Source organism: Neolamprologus brichardi, chromosome 22 (genome assembly GCF_056152115.1).
Source record: "Neolamprologus brichardi isolate AB-2024 chromosome 22, ASM5615211v1, whole genome shotgun sequence".
NCBI lineage: Eukaryota > Metazoa > Chordata > Actinopteri > Cichliformes > Cichlidae > Neolamprologus > Neolamprologus brichardi.
This window is the reverse complement of record NC_142124.1, coordinates 24,665,420-24,690,009: the sequence shown is the minus strand read 5'-3', so window position 1 is coordinate 24,690,009 and position 24,590 is coordinate 24,665,420. Positions and strand designations below refer to the sequence as shown.

Sequence of the window (24,590 nt, the reverse complement as noted above, 5' to 3'; positions counted from 1 at the left end):
GATAATCTTCAAAGGGATGAAGCTCCTTAATCTGATGCTCTTCTGTTGCGCTTTTTATAATATTGTAGTCTATGTCTGCAATTTCTGAAAACGCATGAAAGTTTCTCTGTCACTTCCAGGTGACTCCATCGTCTGCATTAATAAAGAAAAAAAAGACTGCGCATGTGCCAGAATGAACCGGAAGCCGTATGTGCGCCAGGCGGAAGCTCTAACGTCCTTTCTGCTCCCGGACTGCCATCATGGTGAGTTCGCCATGAGAGTGTCAGCGATTTAATATCTTTTTTTTAATGTAAATATGTAATTGCTGTGGAATAAAATGGGGCCGTGTGTACTTTTAAGGCACTAATACACACATCTATGAAGTTTTTGTACAGTACTGTGTCAGTTTTGCGTTTTTAATGAGGTATTTGTAAGATGTCGGCAGTTCCCCGCAACACAACGTGGTCTATCGGGCTGAGTGGGCCTGAGAGCTGAGAGGGGAAGCACGCTCAGTTCGTAGACTTAATTCGCATAACATAAATCTCGCTGGTTGGGCGTAGTGTGATTTTTAAGTAACTTATAAAAAACTCTGTTAAACGCACCCTTGTGTTCGGTGCCTACCGTAGTTAGCAGAAACAGTGGCTAGCTGACGTTAGCTAATTGGTACAATGTATCGCCGGGTAGTCACACAGTCTCCTTAAATGCCCCTTATATATAAAGGTTTTCGTATGTTCTGTTTTTAACGTTATATTTATGAAACAAAGCTTGTAAAGCACCTATCTAACCAAACGAAAGGTGCCCAGCTTCCTCCTCAGCCTCTCGGCACTCTGAGTCTCAGTGCTCTGCTCTCTTTTTCTGCTCCAGGTGTTCAAGCGCTTCGTTGAGATCGGCCGTGTGGCCTACGTCTCGTTCGGACCCCATGCTGGCAAGCTGGTGGCCATCGTGGATGTCATTGACCAAAACAGAGTGAGTGCTCTGGATTATAGCTGGTAGGTCAGTGTGGGCCCCTACATTTGACTTATTGATGTGAACTGTCTTTTGTGGTTTCTAGGCTCTTGTTGATGGTCCCTGCACAGGGGTGAGGAGGCAGTCCATGCCCTTCAAGTGCATGCACCTCACAGACTATGTCATCAAAATTCCCCACAGGTGAGTGTGGACACTGGTATGATCTGTGCTGTCAGAATCTTTTTTCTTTTTAAAGTTAAGATAGCTGTTCAAACGAACACACTTGTGAAAGCCTTCTTACTGATAGCACATGCCTAAAAAGTGGTGGCAGTAGATGCAGGTTCAGACTTTTACTGTAAAGACCAGAACAGAACAAGGGGCTTAGTGAGGAAACGTCAGGTTTAACCTGAAGTTATGAGTGTAGTTGTTTCTAACAGTGTACATCACCATGGTTATTTATGCTGGAGAATTTAGTGGTTTATGGAGACTGTTGAAAGTCTACAGATTCTTAGAGTGGCTTATTAAAATGTTTTTTTTGTTTTTTGTCTTATTTGTTGCAAAGACTTTGCTGTGTTCAGAACTTTGGTCAGGAGTTGGTGGGCTTTATAAATCAAGTTGACTTAGCTTCGATATTACTTATAGACATAACAGCTGCTTTGACTTTATAGCTTGTATTACGTGTTTAATATCTTTTATATTTTTCTAATACTATAGTTTGGTGTTCATTTTTAAACTACACTGCTCCTGTCTGTTTGGGATTGGTCATACGCTGGTGTTTGATCAGGCCTCTGTTCAGGTGATTAGTGATCATATTTAGTAATGGCTATTCCAGCTATGAACAGGGCTGCAGAGCGCCGATGGGAGCAAGAATCTGGTTGGGTTTTGGTGCTGCTTTAGGTGTATTTAATGTGAAACAGTAATGATCACCCATGTTATCAGTACTTAACATTTGTGGTGGTCCACAGTGCTCGCCAGAAGTTTGTGAGGAAAGCCTGGGAGAAGGCCCAAGTCAACGAGAAGTGGTCGGAGAGCAGCTGGGCCAAGAAGATCGAGGCAAGACAGAAGGTAAGGCCGTGTTTCACTTTCTAAAGTTTTTAAATTAGTGTTATGGGAGAAAGGGGCACACTTAAACACTGAATTAAATAGTCTTTAATATTGTTTTAATGGCAAATCCAAAATAGTTTTGGAGGGGAAAATAAAAGGAGGACGCGGATGTGAAACCCCATCATTAAACATCTCACGTCTGTCCGCTGGGTTGATAGATGTGATTTCATTATTTGTGATTTATTGATGGTGAAGACATAATCTCATTAAACGTGTGACCAGTGTGGTCTAAGATGCTGCTTTTTTTGCAATATGATTCCAGTTGTTTGTTGTACTTGTCTGTTCTGATGTTTGCAGTGGTTGGTGGTGGTGGAAGCTCACCACCTTATCAATAGCTGTAGAAAATACTGAACTGGTTACCACATAGTTCACATAGACCAGTCTGCCAGCACCAGTTTCATACACAACTTTTTTTCAGTCAAATGAAGCTATACTACATACAATATACAAAGAAAAACTGTCACAGTATTTTGGGTGGTACTTACAGAACTGTTTCCAAAAGGTTCACGTCTGAAGACATAAGATCACACAAATGCCTCTGAGGGTTTAACAGCAATGTTGTGATACCTTGTAGTAGAGCAGGGCGATATGACCAAAAATATTTATCACGATATACATTTGAAAAATTGCGATAACGATATAACTGACGATATAATTGACATTAGACAAAATACTTTACAACTCCACAACTTTATTAGTGCAAAAAACCCCATCAATGTATTTTCACTTAAACAAGCAGCTGTTTTTTTTATGTGCATTAAAGTTATATAAAAATGTAACAGTGCAAATGCAAATTCCTTGCTGACAGTTTAACCAAAAGGCATTTCCAGTGGAAATTGGTCGACATGTCCTCAGCATAACCATGTATAATATCCACAAAACTTAAAAAGAGGTCATACACACACAATATGGTAATATTATGTTGAAGCACAGTACGTATCACTCCACGAGGCGCCTGCCTAATATAGCCGTAATTCTCTGACAATCCATCAAGCGGTGCAGGTTCGTAGCTTAGCAAAGTCGTACTAAAACATTTGACAGATTTTCGAGCGCCATGTACGACATAAAATCGTTTCGAGGTCAGTAAACACAACCAGAATTCATACATAAGGCACACGGGATTATAAGCTGCACTGTCGATTTTTAGAAAAATCAAAGGATTGATTTTAAGTTTGCTGTATTTTCCAAAAAACATGGTAATAACGACGGCCCGCTAGCATGCTCTACCAAAAATAGTGCTTTGTTGTGTATCTGACGGAGGAAAGCTAAACCAGTTCCACACAAATTGCAGCATTTTTACAAACCAATTCTGGTTCATCCGTTTCATTTAACGATCCGCTTTTGCTCTTCTTATTCTGCGTCGCCGCCATGTAAACAAAGGCACTGCGCATGCGCGTTTTACCCATATTCTATTGCGATATTTCATTTTCCTATCGTTACCCAAAATTACACCAGTATTACCGTGAACGGTATGATATAGCCCAGCCCTACCTTGTAGCTCACTTAGTGTGCACCTTAGAGATTAAGGTCAGATCTGTCAAGCCAGTTGCTCAGTCATCTGTCATTACTAAACAAAAGTTAAAAAAATTGCTGTGTACACTTCATTTTTGCGTGACTGTGTACAGATTGTTCTAGTCTAGTTGGTCACGGCAATGCAGAAGATTATATATATGGCGACATATATAAAATGGGTTCATTACTAGGACACAAAGTATCTGCAGTGCAGATTGGAATTACTGCAAATGCTTAAAATAATCGACAGTACGATGAATAAAATGTGGCGAGCAGAGTATTCACACCTTAACCAAAGTTCATGAAGTCTCAGATCCAGATCAAGGATGTTTCGGTGAGCCTGAGAAGGGTTGTGGAAAGTATCTGCCCATACTTAGACCCCGGAGCCTGTGATGGGAAAGGTTTCGAGCCTGGTGGAAGTTGTTGTGATGGAGATTCAGTGTTGGTACTTTGAGTGTTTTACTTTCATCTGTTTGGCCGTCTGCCACAGCTGAATGGATTCTAGTCAGTCACACAAAAAAGCAAACCACCCCCAGGCGCTCTCTGACCCTTGCCTCTTCAATTTCTTTGCAGAAGGCCAAGATGTCTGACTTCGACCGCTACAAGGTGATGAAGGCCAAGAGAATGGTAAGTGTGGCAAAAACACAAGATGCCTCAAATATGTGAGCCAAGTAAGCAAGCAGAGTGGCTTCAGATTATTCCTGAGGTTCAAACACTGGAAGCCTCGGCTCAGATATTTCCTGCCTGTTAAACATGCTCTTTGAGGCTGCACTGTCACTATATACACACATGGTTAGAGCTTCTGAGGTTAGTGGATAGTGATTGTGCCAGTAAGCAGTCTGCAGGTCAGTAGTGTTTATCCTCCAGCAGTCACTGAATATTTTTAATGCATTCTGTTATTTTTTTTTTCCTTTGCAGAGGAACAAGATCATCAAGCATGAGGTGAAGAAGCTGCAGAAGGAGGCTGCAAAGAAGTGAACAGTTTCTACAAAATAAATTTCCTGTTCAATTGTTCTCTTGTTGTCTTCTTTTATCATCAGTTTGAAACTGCTTTAGACCTGAGCTGCTGGTACATAGAAATACCAAAACCCAAATTTTGATATGAGGACATTATCCCTAAAGTTTCCAAAGCTTCTGTGAACTCAGAAAAATAACTGATGTAAAAACATAGAGCAAAGTAATAGAGTAAATGTTCTTAAAGTATTGGGTAAAATTTGTAATCACCGCTTATTTGAAGCTTTGAGACTGGATGTCTACAACACAGAGTTGGCTGCTTTCATAAAGTTTTTTTTTTTTTTGTAATTCTAATATCTGTGCTGACCACCTTAAATTAAATATTTCATCTGGGCATATGGCCTCCTATACAGTAATGCTTTAAATACTGAAATAAACAACCAAACTGTAAACTTAAGAATTCAAAATAAAATGTTTTTTTTTTAAGATGAAAGATCTATAATATCTAGGCTTATGTCTGTAACCAAGCTGGAGTCAGTCATAACACTGTTAACATGAGCAAAATGCAGGATGTGCAGGACTAACTTACAGTCAAATATATATATGGACCTGTGAGCAATGCCTAAGTTTGCTTTACATTAAGCTGATGCAGGAACATATAATACACAGTGGTGCATAAAAATGAAGCAGAAAGCAGGAAATGAAGTGTTTGATACTCAAAGTTGTGTAATAACTCCTCATAAGGAGCCCATCACAATCCCTGTCAATGTATTACAAACTATATACATTCCAGTGACACTGGTGTAATCACTATAAGAGTAATAAATGTACAAAAGGTCATTTCTGCCCAGTGTACTTTAATCTGTATATAATGTCTTATAGGTTATCTATTATACCTGGGATCAAGGTTAACCTATCCAACCACACTTAATATGACAACTGACAGTCAACTAATTATTTAACATAAATACTTCAGTTTTTAATTACTTTGTGCTTCCTAATTTAGCCTCAACGTGTCGCTAAAGTGATCGTTGGTAGTAAGTCTAAGGCCAAAAAAACCAAATGAGCATAAAAACCGAGCGCCAAGAACCATTTTGTCACTTGGCCACTAGATGGCAGTCTTGGTTAATCTTGGCTGATGTAGTGGAGCCTAGCCTCTTTGTCTCTATATTTACTTAAAAACAAGTGATAGTTTTTCAGATGTTTAAATCTGAGTCACTGACGTGCGTCATTTTGCTCAGTAAATCATTTGTTTAAATAACTCTGTTAGCTGTGAGATGTTTAGTATGGTAATTATGTGGTAAAGCACAGAGCAGCTTTGCACCAATTCTTTGAAACAGATTCCCTACTTTTCTTTTTAAAGAGCTTTTTTATAGAGCTCCCCGGTCCTGGCTGAAATAAGCCACCATTTTGGGAGATGCTGTCATCAGCCAAACAGGTTCCTCTTCAAACCTCAGAGAGGAGCTTGTAAATATTACATAACAGCGCGCTTGAACGTCTCCCAGCTGGTTGGGTGCAGAGAGCAGGGACACGGAGATAATGCCAGCATCATGCGCCCGAGGACTGAAGGAGGCCTGCAGTCGGAGGTCCGATTCACAGCTGCTCTGGTTTTTACAGTATCATTAAAACACAAATAACGATGATAACGAGCCTTTGTTCTGTTTTGGGGCCGAGCCGCATTAAACATCCCGGGATATATTTCACCCTGAAAGCGTTAAATCACTAATGCCGGGCTGTAGAGCAGGAGCACAGGTCAGTTAATAAGAAATGAGATAAAGTATATTTAGTGTTGTTATCGTGGGCCCGATAAACACGCTTTTCTCTGAGCGTAGCTCTGACGTCAGAGATGAATGGTACCAATGCGCAGTGATCATGGAGCCGTCATTTACCCGTAACAAGACCGGAAACGCTCTCTAATGTCTTTCAAAATATGAGCAAAGTAAAGCTCCATTTTACGTCAGGCTTCCTCTTTATTTCCATTAGAACAGCAAAAATCGGAGGCAATGTTCAACATCTGAAGGGAGACAATAAAAAAGAAAGATTTCTGTTAATGGCATTTTTTTTTCTTTAATACTTTGTGAAATTTTAAAGAAAAAAATATTTTTTGTTTTCATGCATTTTAGTACGTCACATATCTATAATGCAAAAGGATTAAGCACGTTTGCTGACTTGTCCCTGTGAATGTACTAGTTTAGTTGCCCTAATACAGATTTCTTCCTCAAAATATTATCAAACTTTGTAAGATTTGGAAAAAATTAAAATTAAAAAAAAAAATTAGCGAGAAAAACCTGCAAACACTCGAGCCCCAAACTGTGCCAAATCCAGAAAGTTCAATTCAAATCAGATTGACTTATATGGCGCCAAATCACAACAACACCCACCTCGAGATATTTTATACTGTAAGGTACAATAATAGTGAGAAACCCCTAAAAGCAAACGACCCCCTTGCAGAAGGGACTTGGGAAGGGACAGTGTTTAACAGGAAGAAACCTCATGCAGAACCAGACTCAGGGAAGATGAGACGGGATTTAAAAACACATTAATCTCTGAGGAGAGTCAGAAAATGAACTAATGAAACTATTAAATGTATTTTAAATACATGTATCCGAGTGATTGTTATTTTCCCGCAGTTTTTGAATATGTTTTTTAAATTCTGTATTATTTGTTTATCTATTACACGCACATTTCCTACACTAGTTCCTTTACGCTTTTATTTTGAAAGCCACACGCCCTCGGTCGGCCTGCCCTCTGTGTTTACTTCACGCAGCTGAAAGCTCGGGGAGGGAGAGGGAGAGAGAGATCCTGAGTTGACAGTGTGACACATTAACACGGGGACTCGCTGGAATGATCCGTGGCCGGTGTGCTGTCCTCGGTACCGGGATTTTCACTGAACTGCGGTCTCGTTAAAACCTTGCGGCTCACCGTCCGGAGCCCCGCGCGCTCCCGCAGGTGTAAATGTGCCAGAATGGACGCTGCTTCAGATTCCTCTGTGGTGAGTAGGACTGCTGTAGTTGCGTGCATGCATGCTGGTGGTGTTTTGAGGAGGGGGGGGGGGGGGGGGTCTTGTGTAGTAAAGGTGTGTTAAGTCAGCTGGGCCTTCTTTGGGTTTGAGCTGGGGGGCACTTTTCCCCTCACTGCGCATCTTTCGGGTATCATTTTAGCATGCTGCCCGTGTCCGCTCGCCTCTCATATGTGCGCCGTTTGCGCAGGCTGCTCTTCTCCGCACTGTCATGTTGTTGTGGATGCAGCCAGCAGGCATGTTGACAGTTGGCTGGTCCCATATGGGCAGTAGCACCTATGCGGGTGTAGGAAAAAAATAGAAATGTGAGAGATAAAAGGCAGGGTGGTCATTTAACAGCTTTAACACAGAAAACCGCTGAGATTGATGAATCCGGTGTGAGGGGCGCATGAAGTGTTTCCCGTGGTATAGGGAAGCTAGTTTACAGGGATGGAACTTTATTATACACCTTCAATAACATGCAGAGACATGGAAGTGCGGGTTACAGAGCTGAAGGAGGCTCATGGTGTTGTAGTGTATCTTATATGCATGAGGGATTGCTGGCACTCTAATGTTCCTATTATTTCTGTATTAGTTTGTTATAAAACCACTGTCATTTACTGACACAGCAGGAACATAAAAACGAAAATTAATGCAGATAAAGTAGAGCATGAGGGTCAGGGATTTATCAGAGCTGCGTTGGAGGTTAAATTGTGTGTCTTTGACCCTGAAGCAGGAACTCTTTACTATCAAAGAGTTTGCATGTGAACAATGGTGCTTATATTTAGCCTATTGGTCTATACTTTAATCAAATGTACCAGGAAACTGATTTTACTATTAACCATAGATTTGATGACCCCACACCCTCTTCCAGTTTATCTCGAGTCTCACAGGCTGGGAGTCTGGAGCAGCAATTATAACAGGTCCTTGGCCTCATAATCTGCGTATGTGTACTTTTATGAACGCAAGTACACGCGCGCGCGCAAACCTTGTAAATCAATACTCCACCATCACCTTGGACCGGTTACACAACCAATCTCTTTGCATGCATGACTGGTATACAGTTGTACAGTATGTTCACATGTCGCAGAGACTAGAGGGATGGCTGGCTTTGTTGTTAAAAAACAAACAAAATAAAAAAAGAGAGCAAACTTCACCACAAGTGCATTTTTGTACCTTGTTGTTGTTTCCATCACCAGGCGTTAGACTGGTCTCAGTCTGCTGAGATAAATATGACGTCTAGATTTAGATGGGCTAATGTCAACGCCCAGGTTTGCTTATCAGCACACAGCAACGCACATTGACCTCACCTAACTTGCCCTATCATCAGACGAGTGCATCAGTGTGTGCGCTCTTGAGAGGACTGTGTGTGTGTCTGTGTGTCTCCTTTCTTTTCTTCAGTGTCTTGAAACATTAACACCTAACACATTAACACCTCTTTGTCATTGTCAAAGAGGCAAAGAGTTCAGCTCTGTTGATATTACTTTGCGTCTGTGTGTGTGAGTGAAAGAAAAATCAGAAAGATGAAGATGTCAGCCTCCTATTATAAGAAACATGACTCACTCTTTTCTCACAGGTACATTTCTCCCAAAAAGCCCAAAGAGCGTTTTAGGCTTTCATAGTCTGATTTAAGCAACCGCAGACTGCTACTAGGTTAGAGCGGCTTTTATTTTGGTTTTGTTACTGTATTTAGTTGATAGGTGTGTCCCCTGACAACACCTGTTTGGATTTGTGTTGTCTTTTAAATTCAGGTGAATTGGACACACCTAGGCGAGGATCAGTACACAGGAATGTTCTTGGCCTGCAAATTGTGTGTTTTGTGTCGTCGCCATGCTCCTGGTATGCAGGTTCTTGGAAGCGGAATGGCATGCCTCCCCTGCAGGCATTGTTTCGTAACCCAGGGCCGTGAAGCAACACACTGCATGACGAGAGAAGCTTGTGGCAATCGGGGCAGGGGCGTCTGACATAAGCGTGTCGGAATTTGAGATGAACTAGTTTAGTTTGTCATCTTGGGCAGGCAAAAGGTGACAGATAGAAAATCAAAATGTAGCCTGTACAGTATCATTCCTGAGCTAATGTGAATCAGGAGTGGCTTGCTAGAGTGACGGAAAATGATGTGGCAGATGCTTTAATCTTTAATGAAGTTTGTAAAATTGTAAAAGAAAATATAACAGATGGACACCGCTACCGTGAGGTAACCCATTAAAATTTAAAGTCTCTTCTTTGCTTGTTCTGTAATATAAAACATATTGTTTGAAAAATAATGAAAGTCTCAAAATAAGCATTTTTGCTATAACCATGTTGGGTTTTTTAATTTAGGGATTGGAAGATCTGACTGGGAAACCCAGCCCTCACTAGCTGAGACCTTAGCCAGAGAACATATGTGCAATCCTCCGTTGTGATCATGATTTCCAAAATGAACTTACTGTAGTCCAGTCTCTCATTGGGGTTGCTCAATAAAAACCATTTGGATTTGAATGAGACCCTAAACTGAGCAGGAAAAGTGTTTCCACAAGTCAGGGCTCAGGGAGTTTTCCCCCATTGACTGCTGTAGGACCAGAAGTCTTTTTGCAACCACTGGGTTTTCCCCCTGGTGGTTATTAAATGCCACTTTAAGGCACTTCCTTGTTGGCTTTTTAGGCACAATTTCTTACAATATGTAAAAGGAAAAACAAAACAAAGAAATAACCTAATTATAAAAAATAATACAAGTTTTTTGAGCCCTTAAAATAACAGTGCATATGTCTGAGCCTTTTATCCTGCACAGCTGTGTCACTGAGACAGTAAATGCAACTCAGAGTAGGTGTAGTGTTTGTCTGTAGGCCAAAAACTACAGTGAATGTAACATACAAATGTGAGTCAAAACATGATCAAAAGTCAATCTCCAAATATCCTCTCTGAATATAAACTTGTCTCTATATTACCTAATGTATTGTGTTGGGTTCTCCATATTTTATTGCTATTTTCTGTTTTCATTTTTTTTAAATTTCATAGCAAATAAAGACACTTTAAAAAAAAATGATATTATAAATGTAGTTGATTTTGCTGTTTAGTTATACCTTAAAATATGTCAGTCTGTTAGTTTTTTTCTGACTCTGGCAGACAGCAATCCCATTGTCTATAATAGAATATAGAGTTTTGGATAGGATGGGCTGTTGAACACTCATGGTCTCTGCTTGCTGTTCCCTGATTTTACTCTTAGTTCAGAGTTATAATTTATCCAACACTAGTTTATGAACAAATACCTACAAAGCTAATGATATTGGTTTTAGCTATGCTTTGGGGTTTTTTTGCACAATGAGATGTTGACCATGACAAACCACGACTCTTCAAGTTTTCTCTGAGCACTGTTATAGATAACCTCACATAACGACTGGACTTTAGACTCTTGGCTCACTCTCTGCAATTCGAGCTATTAATATTATTATGATACTGTGGCCTTGGTCCAGTTAATGCCAAAGTAATGAGCAGTAATGATGAGCAAATATTAGTTCATCAGACAGGTTCATGATCCATTGTTTAGCAGAGTAAGTGACTATTATCATGAGTGGTTGTGTTTTGGTTTCTTGTATCTCTTACTGTTTTCCCTGTTCTCACCCTCAGATCATAGCGAAGTGGGACTGAACTGAGTGGAGCACTCAAAACCCGAAATATTTGCCACAACCAGTTGAGTATCTTGCTATCAAATCTACCTCACGGAGAGCAACAGTTAGCCCAGAATTAGCTCAAACACCATCACCACCAACCTCACGTACGTTCAGCCTAATCAGGAGAAGATGAAGGACTGACAGCTGAAGACCGGCAGGTGACAGAAGGCAGCTCCGACCTCCCCATCCGCCAACAGCCATGGCGGGGCTGAAGCGCCATCATGATGGGAAGATTGCAGGGCTGTACGACCTGGACAAGACGTTGGGTCGTGGACATTTTGCTGTGGTCAAACTGGCCCGCCATGTATTCACTGGAGAAAAGGTATGCTCGTCCAAGTCTGTATATGCAAGTTCAATGATTTGTTGGCAGTTACTAGATTTCTTCACTTTGAAAAAAAAATTTAAAAATACTTTTAAAGACGTCACCCTTGTTCTTAGAAACAGGCATACCAAAGAAGGGTGACTGGGAGCACTGATGAGACTAAATATTTCTAATAGTGTGATTCTGTTCTTGGTGGACATCAGAACATCTGTACTAGCTCTACTAAGCGCCTCTAAGTGAAGATAATACAGTCTCACTGTTTCTGTGCAAGTGCTTCAACAGCTGCTGACGTTACCAGCACTGCTATTGTTCTAATCAGTTCTAACTTCTGTCTTTCAGGTTGCGGTGAAGGTGATTGATAAGACGAAGCTGGACCCGGTCGCACGGGGTCACCTTTTTCAGGAGGTGCGATGCATGAAGATGGTGCAACACCCCAATGTGGTACGCCTCTACGAGGTCATCGATACGGCCACAAAGCTCTACCTCATCTTGGAGCTGGGCGACGGAGGAGACATGTATGACTGCATCATGAAACATGAAGGAGGCCTCAGCGAGGAGGTTAGTGGGGCTAATGAACATGCAGAGGTGTCCTTCATGCAGTCTACCAAACCTTGAGTTTATTCTTTGTTTCTGTACTTGATCTTGGGTACTTGAAGAAAGAACCTTAACACATTAATTTAGTTTATCTGGAGATGGGAAGGGAAGCATTTTTTAAAAGAACAGAACTTGGTTGCATTGGTTTGGTTTATTTCTAGCTAGTATGAAATTGTGAGGAAATATAGTGAAGAATAGTTCAATGGTAGCCAGAAGCATTATATATGCAGACACTTGGAAGTTAATAAATTCTAGACATAAGTAAGCAACAGTGATGCTGAAAGCAATAACACTGTAACTAAAGGAGGGCAAAAGGAGTCTTTATTCCATATTTAGCGGCGAGTTGAACAAAATTCCTTTGCGGATGCAAATTTTGTTTATCACAACATTGCATACAGGCAACATATATTCAATGTGACATGTGAAAGAAAGATGATAATCACATTTGTAATAAATCTTTTATAAAAACATATAGTTGTTAATAATCACTGTATGTTTGACACTGGTTGTTCAAAGTTCCCTTCATATTTTCTTACCTGTTTAAGAAGAGATGGGGTCGTGCCTAAAGGAAATAAAAATTCTTCATACAAGCACCTCTAAAAGTCACTAACTGCATAATAGTTATATTGTCTGTTTTATCAGAAAACAAAAGTGGAAAAACAAAGTGTTTGCCATGTTTCTGCGATCGTTGATTAGCTATTCCAGTCTTCTTGCTAAGCTAGCTAGCTACATGTACTTTCTGGCCACTTCAGAAAAACAGGAACAAGTTGCAAACAGCACACTAACATTAGCATTCTGTTGGAGTTAAATATTCAAGTTCGAGTCAAATTTTCCCGCTCTAATTCTGCAGATCCTGAATCTTTATCTATTCCAAACTTTTCTCAAGCTAACTCTTGCTAACTTCTTTTTAGTTTGCTGTTTGTTTTCTGGGTTTTGGAGCATTTTTATTGTATTTTTTTACATTTGTCTCTCTTCTTTAAGGTGGCCAAGTGTTACTTTGCCCAAATCGTCCATGCCATCTCCTACTGCCACCGGCTACATGTGGTGCACAGGGACCTGAAGCCTGAAAACGTGGTGTTCTTCGAGAAGCAGGGTGTCGTCAAGCTCACCGACTTCGGGTTCAGCAACCGGTTTCAACCTGGGAAAAAACTAAACACCTCCTGCGGCTCACTGGCCTACTCAGCGCCTGAAATACTGCTGGGGGATGAATACGACGCTCCTGCTGTGGGTAAGTCTGAAGAAGTGACACAGAGTAGCTGCTGGGGTACATCTGTGGTGATTTATTTTAGTTCCTACAGCTTTAGCTTTACTAAAACAGGACACCGTCTGAGTTGTTAGTGCAGTGTTGTATCAAGCAGCAGCTCACATTCACATTCAATCACTGTCTCAGCTGTGATAGCTCTGACCAAGCTATATGACCTGCAATGGTTTGTAAGGAACCTGTAGACCTGCTTGGCACACTGCCAGTATTATCAGACAGCTGATAGAAGGAGAGGAGCTGTTCAAAGTTCAGAGCATGATAGCATACCTTGAAGCCTGGAAATGAGATGATCCACAGCCCTGCAGTCCTGCACCTGCAGTTTATTTCTGTCTGCAGTTTGCTTTCATTTGCCTCTCTGTGAATAACAAAATCTGATATCAGATCGGGCTGAAATTGGTTTCTCAGCACTCTCTTCTTCTGTAATTGGAGCGCGCACTCACCTCACCATCAGTGTCACCACCACCACCCCCACATCGTCTCTTCCATCAATGGTGCTCCCAGTTCTTGCTGCTGAGGCGCAGTTAAGATATTGAATTGTATTGTAACGGAAAACAAATCAAACATAATTGTGCAGAGTGAGGGAAAAGAGGGCAAGAGAAAGAAAGGGAAGTAAGAGGGAAACTGACAGAGCGAGAAAAAGGCATCAGGAGTCCCTCTGTCTACCCAGAGGCCTCTCTGTCAGGAGCAGGAGAAAAGCATTTTCTGTTTTTCTGACTGAGTGGATTTGCAGTGGCTATTTTCTTCTCTCTGCCTTCACTGCCTCTCACTCTCTTTTGTGCCAAGCGGCGTCCATATTTTGAAAGCAATAATAGTCTTATTTGACTGTGCGTGTGTGTTTTCGTATGGATGATGTGTGAGTTGCTGAATGTGTGGGGCCTGTCTGAGCACTTGTTAGTGGACATTTTGCGGCGTGTGTGCGTTTGTTCTCTGGACCGTGCATACTGCCTGTGCACTATTGCTCATTCAGCTGAGATGATGATGTTTTGATTGCAGGGATTATCCACCCAGCCGGGATGTAATATTGTGTGATTGTATCAGCAGTGCTGTCTGATGGGCGAGCAGGCTAAATGGAGGCCAGCAGTCCTGACGTTCAGGTCTTTGAGGAAACCTGGGCTGGGATTACACTGCTGCCAGGCTACCTGCTGACAGTCTGTAGGGCAACTGAGCTTTTCCGGTGACTTGCCACGTGGCGGTCGCCCCAGTTTGTTGCAGAGATAAGAAGCTGTCCTCGCCTGGCTTTCTCACTTTGGGCCTGCTTGGCATTGGTTTTTGGGTTTTTTCAGGAAGTGCTGAAAATATTTTGAGATTAAACGTGAGTCAGTCCTGCAGATTGTGCAGAAGGAGCCAATTTGCAGGAGGCAAACACTCCAAGCTTCAAGCAAACCACACAAAAACTATAATTATTTATAAATGGTGTCACATTGCTTCAAATTTAACTTCTTCATGTCTTAGCTCTCACAGTTTTTCATTAGAGGTTAGTATGCTGTTTATTGTTGCTTGTCACTTAATGAAATATCAGAACATAGTGAAAATGCCCATCAAACCTTACTGCTGTATAAATGTAACTAACAATCACGCTGTATTTAAAATACTTGTTTTTGTCACTCAGTGTAGCGATTTCAGCCTTAAGTTGAAAAATGAATGGGTCATGGCAGACTAGAAGTGAAATTAAAAGGAAAATTGAGACCCAGATATGTGTGTGAAACTGTATTCTTCTATGAAAAACTTAAAATTAAATGATTTTGTTGGACAAATGAGTCCTCTCTGTAAATATTCTTCGGTGTGTGGGCTCCCTCCTTTTTGTCTTCAGTAAATGGAAAGTTAAATATAGATTTCCTCTTCCTCTTCATGAAGCACAACCTGCACCTAAAAAAGAAATAACTTACCCAATAGTGATTATTCTGGGTACATGCATACTTCAAAGCATATCTATGCATAATGACCATACATAAATGGAAATGTTTATTGATTGATTGATTGATTGATTTGGAAAAAGCTGTTGTTTAAAGATGAGTAGGACAGGATGCTTGAGTTGGCCCACTCAGTGTTCAGGGTTAACCCTGGGACAGGGACTGGTTATCCTGTTGGTTATCATTGTTAAAACGGTGTTCAGGGCAGCAAAAAGGATGTTTACACTGCCAGCTGTCACCAATAAAGAGTCGGCGTTGTTTGCGAGAGAGATGCTGATGTGCGCTGACGCGAACAGTGTTATCCAGAGATGTGTGAGCCATCTGGTTTATAAATAAAGTTATCGAGGAAGGAAGTTTGGCCGACCGCTGACGCAAGTAATGAGGGAGCAGGGTCGCGGTTGCTAGGATACGTTGGTTGGGGGTAAGGTGGCAGTGGGGACTGCAGCAGCATTTGCTCCCTCCATCAGCAGTATGAAGCACTCTTTCACTGCTTCAAAGCAATAAATCCTCACCACCCACAGTAAACTGCCACATTTACTCCACCAGATTGAACTCTCCTGCGTATCCTGGCAAACTGGAGTGATATGAAGACGTATCACCAGGGGTCCTGAGCACTGTAAACCCACTTCCAATCTGTTTACCTCCTTTTTTTGGGTCTTCTCAAACTTCCGAGTTAGAAGAGCACAGGTTTTGTTCAGATAGTAATTGTAGCATGCTGTACCATGTGCTGTTCTTTTGAGAAAACCATGGACTGTATATAAAAGATGGACATAGATACAGCGACATCACCCATTGCTTTTGCACTCCCATTTTAATTTTTTTCATTATTATCTTTTTACGGTTTGCTTTTTTGTCTTTTTTTTTTAGCTAGAAATTGGCATATTTGGGCGCGAAGATTGAGTGCTAGCAAGCTTGTTTAGGACCTAGCTACCTGCTATATAATCACACAGGAACTCACAAAATGACTGTGCACTGCAAAAGCTGGTTTTATTACATTTATCATCACCACCATCTTGTCTAAGTTCTCAGTCATGCAGGTCATGATAGTCTAAGGAACTTGGGAAGAAAACGACTGGACTTCTTTAAGTTTTGTCCAAGAAGCTTCTTCAGTTCTAAAACCAAATGGTGGAGAGTCCCAGGTATTAAAACCCTAGTGGGGGCTGTCCCTTAGGTGGTGGTTGTCCCGCTATTAGTCATGTGTGCCATCACATTAACCAAGGTGTGAAAAAAGGTGCGGGTCTTTGCTACAGACCAGCTAGATCAGCTAATGCAAGATGTGAGTGGGGGTTGAGGCACCTGAGAAGGAATTTTAAGACTCCATTGTAGGTGGGAGACAGTTGGTGTTGTAAGCCATGCCCACTGATAAATGATGCTTGTTCACAGTGGTCATAAATAGCCTCCTTTACTCCTCTTTCAAACCATTTGTCTTCTCGGTCAAAAATGGAAACATTGCATAGCATCTTCGACCTCTGCTAGGGTTTAAATACCTGGGACTCTCCACCATTTGGTTTTAGAACCGAAGAGGTCTCTTGGCTGAGCAGTGAAACGTCTTCAAAACTTAAAGAAGCCTAGCTGCTTTCTTTCCAAGTTCCTTAGGTCACCACTCTTCTAAACGCTGATGTAATGCCTAAACACTAATAGTGAAAATTAGCACCTAGCTAGCTAACAAACACAATGAACTAACTAATGAACAAAGAGTATCTCATATCTGACAAGGGCCCAAATTTATCTCAGGAAAGTCTAAAAAGTAATCTAAAAGGAGCGAACAGCTTGCAGCTTGTTCCACAGTTGCTAGTGGCATAAAATAATTTATTTCAGTTTGAAAACCAGATGCTAACTAGCATCTCTTTAGCTTTCATAATGTGACTTATTTCAAAGTAAAATGGAACATGTTTGTGGGGTTTAATGTAGATGTGGGCAGATCGATCCAAATACCATCAAAACCAGTGGTTGTACTGATATCATATTGATATTAGTACTAAAGGACTGATACTTTATTTCTATCCTCCAAGTTCAGTATATGGTTTACCTAATAAATGTGTTTTTTCTGGAAATGAGAAGATGCCTTTTTGTGTTGACTGTCACATCTATTTTACTTACAACCTATTGATTAAACAACACATGTCGACCCGAAGTGCTTTAAAGACAGCACATTTACATTTCAGGTCCACAAAAACACACTTTCAAAATGCATGAAAAGCAGAAATGTGTGTTTTGTTGTTTAAACAAATTATTGTAAAGTAAAAACCTCAGTAAAATTGCAAATTGATGATGATGCATCTAATCATGACACAATGGTCTCACCTACATAAGCTGACTTTATAAGTTAAAAATATCAGTATCAGTTTTGGTGTTGGCAATACTGGCCCTGTATTTAGTGGGTATCGGATTAATGTCAAAATTTGAAGTATCGCACACCACTAGTTTAATGGTCAATGCATTTTATAGATGTTTGATTAAATCATTTTATGGTTAAGAAATGATACAGGTACTAAATTAAACCTGGATTTTGTGTTTTTTACTTAAGTCAATCTTAAGAGCAGACAAAGCTTACTATGAAATTTGCTGAAAATGGGTCAAAACCGTGACTAAGACCGAGTGTGCTTGCTTTTATGTCACAGCCTCTGCTCGCAGTCTGTATATGACAGCAGAATGTGTGTCAGTGGACCATCCTGCTGACCCTAGCAGCAGTGGAAGCCCTGAGCAATAAAGTTGCTCTTTTGAATCAGACCACGAGAAGCGTTCCATAAAATTAGCATTTGTATGAAGCTTTGAGGGATGAACACGTTAACCCACTTTCCCTGGACGGCGCGTTTGTGTGGAAGCGCGTGCACCAGTGTAAGTGTGAGCATGACGCTGGCGGCAGGCAGCAGCACTGAGCTTCATCCTCGGTTAGACAGATGTGTCCTAAGCTGGCACACATTCATGGAAATGGCTCTGATTGAATATGATTCATGCTTCATTTGAACTTGGGGAAAAGACAGCTCTTGTTTTTTTTTGGGTTTTTTTTTGGGGGGGGGGTCTTTTTTATCTAGGTCACTAAGCAGACAGAACATACGGGCTTCACTTAGTTGATCAGTCATCTTTATTTTCTGGCCTTCTTACAAAAACCACAGTTTTTTTCTGACCATAATGACTTGTTCAGTATAAACAGACCACATTCTCTCTCTGTGTCTCTGCAGATATCTGGAGTCTGGGCGTGATCCTCTTCATGCTGGTCTGTGGTCAGCCCCCCTTTCAGGAGGCTAATGACAGCGAAACGCTCACTATGATCATGGACTGCAAATACACGGTGCCGTCGCACATCTCCCATGCATGCAGAGAGTAAGTAACAAGCGCACGCACATAGCCGCAAAGATGGACAGAGTACTCTGCAGGTGCTGCATATTTCATGTTTGTAGATGTGTGAAGAAAAGAGAGCAAAGAGAGAGGTGCGGTCTCCCTTCGTTGTCCTGCTTTCACTCAGTGCTGCAGTCAGCTGCTCCACCAGAGATGCAGTGCTGCGTTAAGTGTATCTAATGCACCCTTTAAAATTGGACTTCTATTTTTAACATTGTGAGGGTTTAACGATGAGTCAAAGCAGAGCTGGGCGAAATAGTTGCAGAATACATTTTGAACGGCTGAAGCTTTGCAGACACATACTGCTAGTGAACATGGCTTCATTGGGTCAGGTTGACTTTCACAAAGCACCCCAAATATTGGCACGTAGCCCAGTTTGTGTGATGTTTATTTGAACCCTCATCTATTGCCAACGTGGGCCTGATAAAACAGCACTTCTACCTATTTGTTTGGGGGATTTAGCCAGTGGATTTAGTATATCTTGCTAAGCCAGAGTGCAAAAAATAAATAGCTTGTATGCAGACCCAAACAGGGTTCTTTCAGTGACAGTACTGCTATTGTTTGGAGGAGAAACACGTGCAGTCAGATATTATAAGCGCTAACTTCTAATCAGTCTAGATTAGGTGCATTGATAATTTGCAAGAGAAAAGGCATCGCTTCATAATCCTGGCTCGTTTGTTAGCTGTGCGTCTAGCAGCTGAATAGGCAACACCCTGTTCCACTCGTGTGTAGGTGTACAGCATGCACAGTTTGTTGGAAGCTCTGCATGCTGTACACCTACTTGTATTACAGGCCCGGAGGCTTGAACTCGTGCCAGGAGGTTAGCTGTTAGGTTAGCTGATAAAGATTAATAGCCTACTGTTGCTATGAGCTTTTTTACACATATAAAAACAATAAGTACTTAGAAAAAGAATAAAGAACCAGACAAATGAGATACCTTAGTTCTGTCCCATCTGTAAGTCTGTTCGGTAACATGGCCAGGTTTGGACAAAACCCTGCAACTGTAATAAATTGAAATTTTCTATTACCATCCATTCTTATTTCATTCGTAACACCAGTTTCTGCCTTTTAAACATTCCTACATCAACGACCAGATGTTTCTCTGGTGTGTCAGGAGTACTTACCTCCACTGTGATTCCCTCCAGTCTTATAGGCCACATGCTGCAGAGAGACCCCAAGAAGAGAGCGACCCTAGAGCAGATTGAGAGCCATCAGTGGCTTCAAGGTGTCGACCCTTCCCCAGCCACAAAGCTGTCTACTCCTCTGGTGTCCCATCGCAGCTTGTCGGAGGAGGAGCATGGCTCCATCATCCAACGCATGGTGCTCGGGGGCATCGCAGACAGAGACGCCATAACTGAGTATGTGTCCCTCTCTCGTACAATCACACATAAGTAAAAATCAATGCAAAGCTGTTCTATCTTGTGTAATCTCCGAAAATTCGTCATGGTTCACTCGTCCCACTGAAGTGTAATTGAGTGTCTTCAGCAGTTTAATTGGCATTAACAAGCAGCTGGCAGTCAATCCTGAGCTGTCAAATTAAATCTCCACTCCCGTCACTTCCCTTTTTCCACTCACGGGTGGGGTGAGGCGTTGATCTGCGTTCCATATATGCGTGTGCGCGTGCATACTTTTGTGCATTTTGGACCTCAATTTGATTTCTGTCTCCTCCGTCACAGGGCTCTGGAGTCTAACCAGTACAATCACATCACAGCTACCTACTTCCTGCTGGCCGAGAGGATGCTGAGGGAGAGACAAGAGAAGGAGCAACACAGCCAGACACGATCACCCAGCCCCAGCAAGGCCCAATTCAGGTACACACACACCCCAGTGCACATACACAAACATTTCCTGAGACAGACAGAATGCTGCCTCTGCAGTGCTGCGTACTGTCAGTTTACGCAAAACAAGTCTGACAGAGGATGGACAGACGGAGCCCTTTTTTTTCAGCAGGGATTGAAGGACACACTGAGAATAGAAGAGAGGCTGCAGATCAGCAACACTGTGAGGGATGTGCTACCAGAAATATCCTGCAACAGAACAAAAGCAGCGTCTTTTTATTTTCTCTTCTGAGAGACTGAATCTAACATTGAAGATTTAACTATGAAGTTACACTAAACCTCTAAAATAAAGAGAATTTTATATCATTCTATGAAAATATTAAGTAAATGAGATTAGAAGAAAAAAGTAATATAGATTAAAGAATAATCTCACTGCTTGTTTTGTGGATTCGACATATTTAGCTCTATTATCTTGCATCACAATTTTAAGGCCAGTCAGAGTTGGAGAGGAGCATCATATTTCCCAAAGTGCCTTCAACCATCTCTCATAAATTCCTAGCAATATAGCACTGAACTTAAATTCAACCACTCCAACAGAATTAAATATTAACAGCATGGCCATTTACCACTCTTATTCTAATGTAGGATAAATGGAGAAAATAATGTGGCTGTTACTGTTAGGGAAGTAAATAATTCAGCATTTTGAGAAATTTTCTTTGAGTCTCAGAACAAATCAGTGAAGCATAGCTAGCGGCTAGTTAGCTTAGCTTGGTGTAAACTGTTAAAATACGTAAAATAGTGAGTAACACGAGGTGGAAGAGAGTCATTAACAAACACCTGAAGATCAACATTTTATACATGGTATCACTTTTTTACATTTACATGGTTTTAATGCATGCACATGTTTTAATTAATGCACAGAGCCTGGAGCCAGTTAGCAGATAGCTTTGGTTTGAGATTATAAATATAGAAAATTGCTAACTTTTGATAAATTGGTAGCTTACGGTATATTTGTGTACTTCATATATCTTATATATGCTATAAAGGGGGTTTATTAGGAATCTTCAGTGTTTTATTTAGCTTTATATTTTTAGTTATGTTATACAGAACCAGGCTAGCTGCTATAAGTTTTTATGCTAACCTTTCTAGCTGATTACAGCTAGGTATTTACTCTATTTATTTATCAGTTTTTTTGTCTTTTGAAAAAAAAAGAGTAAATGTCATTTTTTTTGCCACCATTGAAATAACTTAAGAATCGTATGTAATTTATTAATTGTCAACATTGTATTTGGCCCTTTGCAGGCAGTCTTGGCCCACCAGAGTGGATGTTCACCAGGATGTCAGCGATGGTTTAGGGGGTCCAGCTATCTCCCACCCTGGAGGGCCGCAGTCCCCTGCCCGTAGTGCTGAGAGCCTCCACAAAGGCCCCAGGCCTAAAACAGCTCTGCTAGATGTCAGCCAGCGACAGGAAAATCACACTCTAGCATCCAGCCAGCAGCAGCAGGCGCCACAACAAAACCAGGAGAGAGGGCTCAGACCTCTGGCAAAGCCCCACTCCAACCCCCTTAGGTTGGGCTCTCTTTCTTCAGTGGGTCCTGGAAAACCTCGGAGTCCCAGCCTTTTCAGCGTGGAAGAGGATGAGGAAGAAGATGGGGCAGAAGACAAATGTTTGCCTCCCTGTACACTGCCTTCTCAAGTGGTGCTTCGTTGCAAAGCTTCCTCCTCATCGTCGTCTTTGTCCGGTAATCGGCTGACATCTCGTATGAGTGCTCCAATTCTCAACCAGATCCACGAGGAGGATAAGGAGGACGAGGAGGAAGAGGATGAGAGCAGGGAGTTGCAGGGACTTGGCCCGCCCAAACCCAGCCTCAGCCTCAATCTGAACTCTAGGATACCTTCACCTTCAACACTCATGTCCTCACCTAAAACTGTTGGTGCACTGGCACCAGTTGCCACGTTCACTCCTAGCTCAGAGACTAGCGATGATGATACAGAAAGTCACTATAAACCTGACACAGCAAGTCTAGATGAACATGGGGTTGAGAGAGGAGGGAGGAGAGAGGATGGAGAGAAAACGGGGGCAGGACAGGACAGTCCTTCCAACTGTGCCAGTCCTGGATCAGGGTCAGGCCAAAGTAAAGGCACAGCCAAGGCTGCCAGCGGTCTGGTGGAAAGCCTAAAGCTGATGAGCCTGTGCCTAAGCTCTCAGTTCCACAACTTAACGGGGGGAGGAGGGGGAGGTGGCGGAGGTGTTGCTGCTGGCAGTGCCGGCAGTGCTGCTGGAGATGCCCAGGACCGTCCCATGTGGAGAATGTGCATGGGCGGATCCACTGGTAGTTTAGATAAGGTCTCGCTCCTGGGTGGCCCCTCGCCCAGGGGCAACCTGTACCACCAGCCCCCGCTGGGAGACGCACTGGCAGATCCGCTGCTGGAGGGACCCTGCTCGGGCCGATTGAGGCTCGGAGAGCTGGACCTGGCCCGGGAAAACCACAGGAACATGAAGAACCGTGTGCTGCAGATGCCTCTGAGCGACAAGACTCTGTCCGTCAACATTCACCGGAGCCCCAAGGAGGGTCTGCTCTGCACGCCAACCCCACACAGCTGCTGCCAGGTCATCTAGAGCACACCTCCACGCTCCTTCGCTCATATTCCTGCGACCATTATTATTCTGCTTTCATTTCAGTGATGTCACCACATGAATGTGCATTGTTTTTGCATTTCTATTTCTTCCCTTTTGTTTTGACACGCATTGGTGAATAACTGGGAGGTCCAAATGCCAAAAATTGCACATTTAGAGACAATAAGTCTCCACGGAGGACACTGGGTGCAATGCCAAGTATGTGAAGCACTTTCAGCAGATTCAACAAAACACGGAAGGGGGGGAGGTCCTAACCGGCAGGTGTGTTTAAATGATGATACCGAAGGTGCTCACACTTTCACACTCTTAAATACCGTATGTGCACAACATTCACACCGTCAGCACTCTGGTAAGCCGATGAAAGGGAAAACTGTAGAATTTTTTTTAAAGTATCATGTTACATATCATCTTTTTGTTGTGTTTTGATGCTGTTTTTTAATATAATTTTTAAATTATATTTTGGACATTTTATCTTTTTTTTTATTTTAATGCTTTGACTGAAAGAGTTAAGTGTTTTCACTGAAACAAGGACCAATACAGGGTGAAAATGATGACGGTGGCACACAATATTTTGTAGTCTTATCACTGTTTTATTTTTCTATCTCGAACATGCTCTATAGAAAAGGAAATGCACACTCGCTCGTCAAGTCTCTGCAGGTGAACGGCAGAGTTTGTACATATGTGAATATACCTAGCAGTACTCTGTACCTGTAGTATTAACGGTAATGTTGTATTGCGGTAGAAACCTGAATACTAGATCCTAACGCACCATTATTCGTCATTCCTACTGGATATCCAAGGTTTTGGTTGAACCCAGAGCTCTAAAGCTGTTTAAAGAGATCGGAAATCTCCACCGACACATAATCAAATTATTAAATGTGCAATGGCAGCTTTTTAAAGTGAAGTGGCCCTGTTTCTATGTCCGGTGGAAGGAAGAAAAATTTAAAACTGGGGCAAACCCAAACCATGTTCATCCCGTAGCTGTCCAGGATCACAGTAGCCACTGTTGTAGCGTATTCCAAGACAACAACAACAACAATCGAGGGGTTTAAATGGAAAACAACAACACCGCCCCTTAAAGTGTCAGCCTGTGTAACTGGATGTGTGACCCACCCCTAGCGGAATATATAACTTGACAGTGCATGTGTTTTTGCTGTAGCAACCTTACTCTTAACCCACTGAGGTCAAGCCACCTATTGTATCTACCTAAGTAACAGATTCAAATGGTCACTTTACTGTAACCTCACAGCAATACCAGCGACTGCAAAATGTACAACAATAATATATGTGCCATAAGATCTGTCTTGAGCATATTGTACTGTATGTATATGATAGAGATCTATTAAAATAAAATGATGTGAATGGAGTCTCATGTCTGTTTCTCGAATGTTGTAAATGTTTTCTCTTTTGCCATCAGTGTATCAGAGGTTTAAAGCACAGGTTCTATATATAATAGCCATGGTGATGTCACCCGTTGGTTAATGAGGTCTAATAGATATTGTCTTTATTGCCTAATGGCAGTTACTATAAACCGGATTCAGCAAGTATGGTTGAATGTAGTTTCTGAAGTAAAGTTTTTAAAACAAGTTGTCTATGCACAGCCAAACAA

At 41.8% G+C, this 24,590-nt stretch overlaps 2 protein-coding genes across 2 annotated transcripts; both read left to right on the top strand.

Annotated features, from left to right (window-relative positions):
• The first annotated feature begins 173 nt into the window (after positions 1-173).
• On the top strand, positions 174-4,554 carry rpl14 (ribosomal protein L14). Its single transcript, XM_006795218.2, has 6 exons — positions 174-242; positions 844-945; positions 1,031-1,125; positions 1,890-1,989; positions 4,114-4,167; positions 4,459-4,554. The coding sequence occupies exons 1-6, from the start codon at positions 240-242 to the stop codon at positions 4,516-4,518; spliced, it is 414 nt and encodes a 137-aa protein (XP_006795281.1). The 5' UTR covers positions 174-239; the 3' UTR covers positions 4,519-4,554.
• Positions 4,555-7,248: 2,694 nt separating this feature from the next.
• On the top strand, positions 7,249-24,342 carry LOC102798934 (SNF-related serine/threonine-protein kinase-like). The gene is made up of 8 exons (XM_006795217.3): positions 7,249-7,486; positions 11,096-11,461; positions 11,801-12,019; positions 13,037-13,283; positions 18,409-18,550; positions 19,711-19,923; positions 20,242-20,376; positions 21,646-24,342. The coding sequence occupies exons 2-8, from the start codon at positions 11,339-11,341 to the stop codon at positions 22,961-22,963; spliced, it is 2,397 nt and encodes a 798-aa protein (XP_006795280.1). The 5' UTR covers positions 7,249-7,486; positions 11,096-11,338; the 3' UTR covers positions 22,964-24,342.
• The last annotated feature ends 248 nt before the right edge of the window (positions 24,343-24,590 follow it).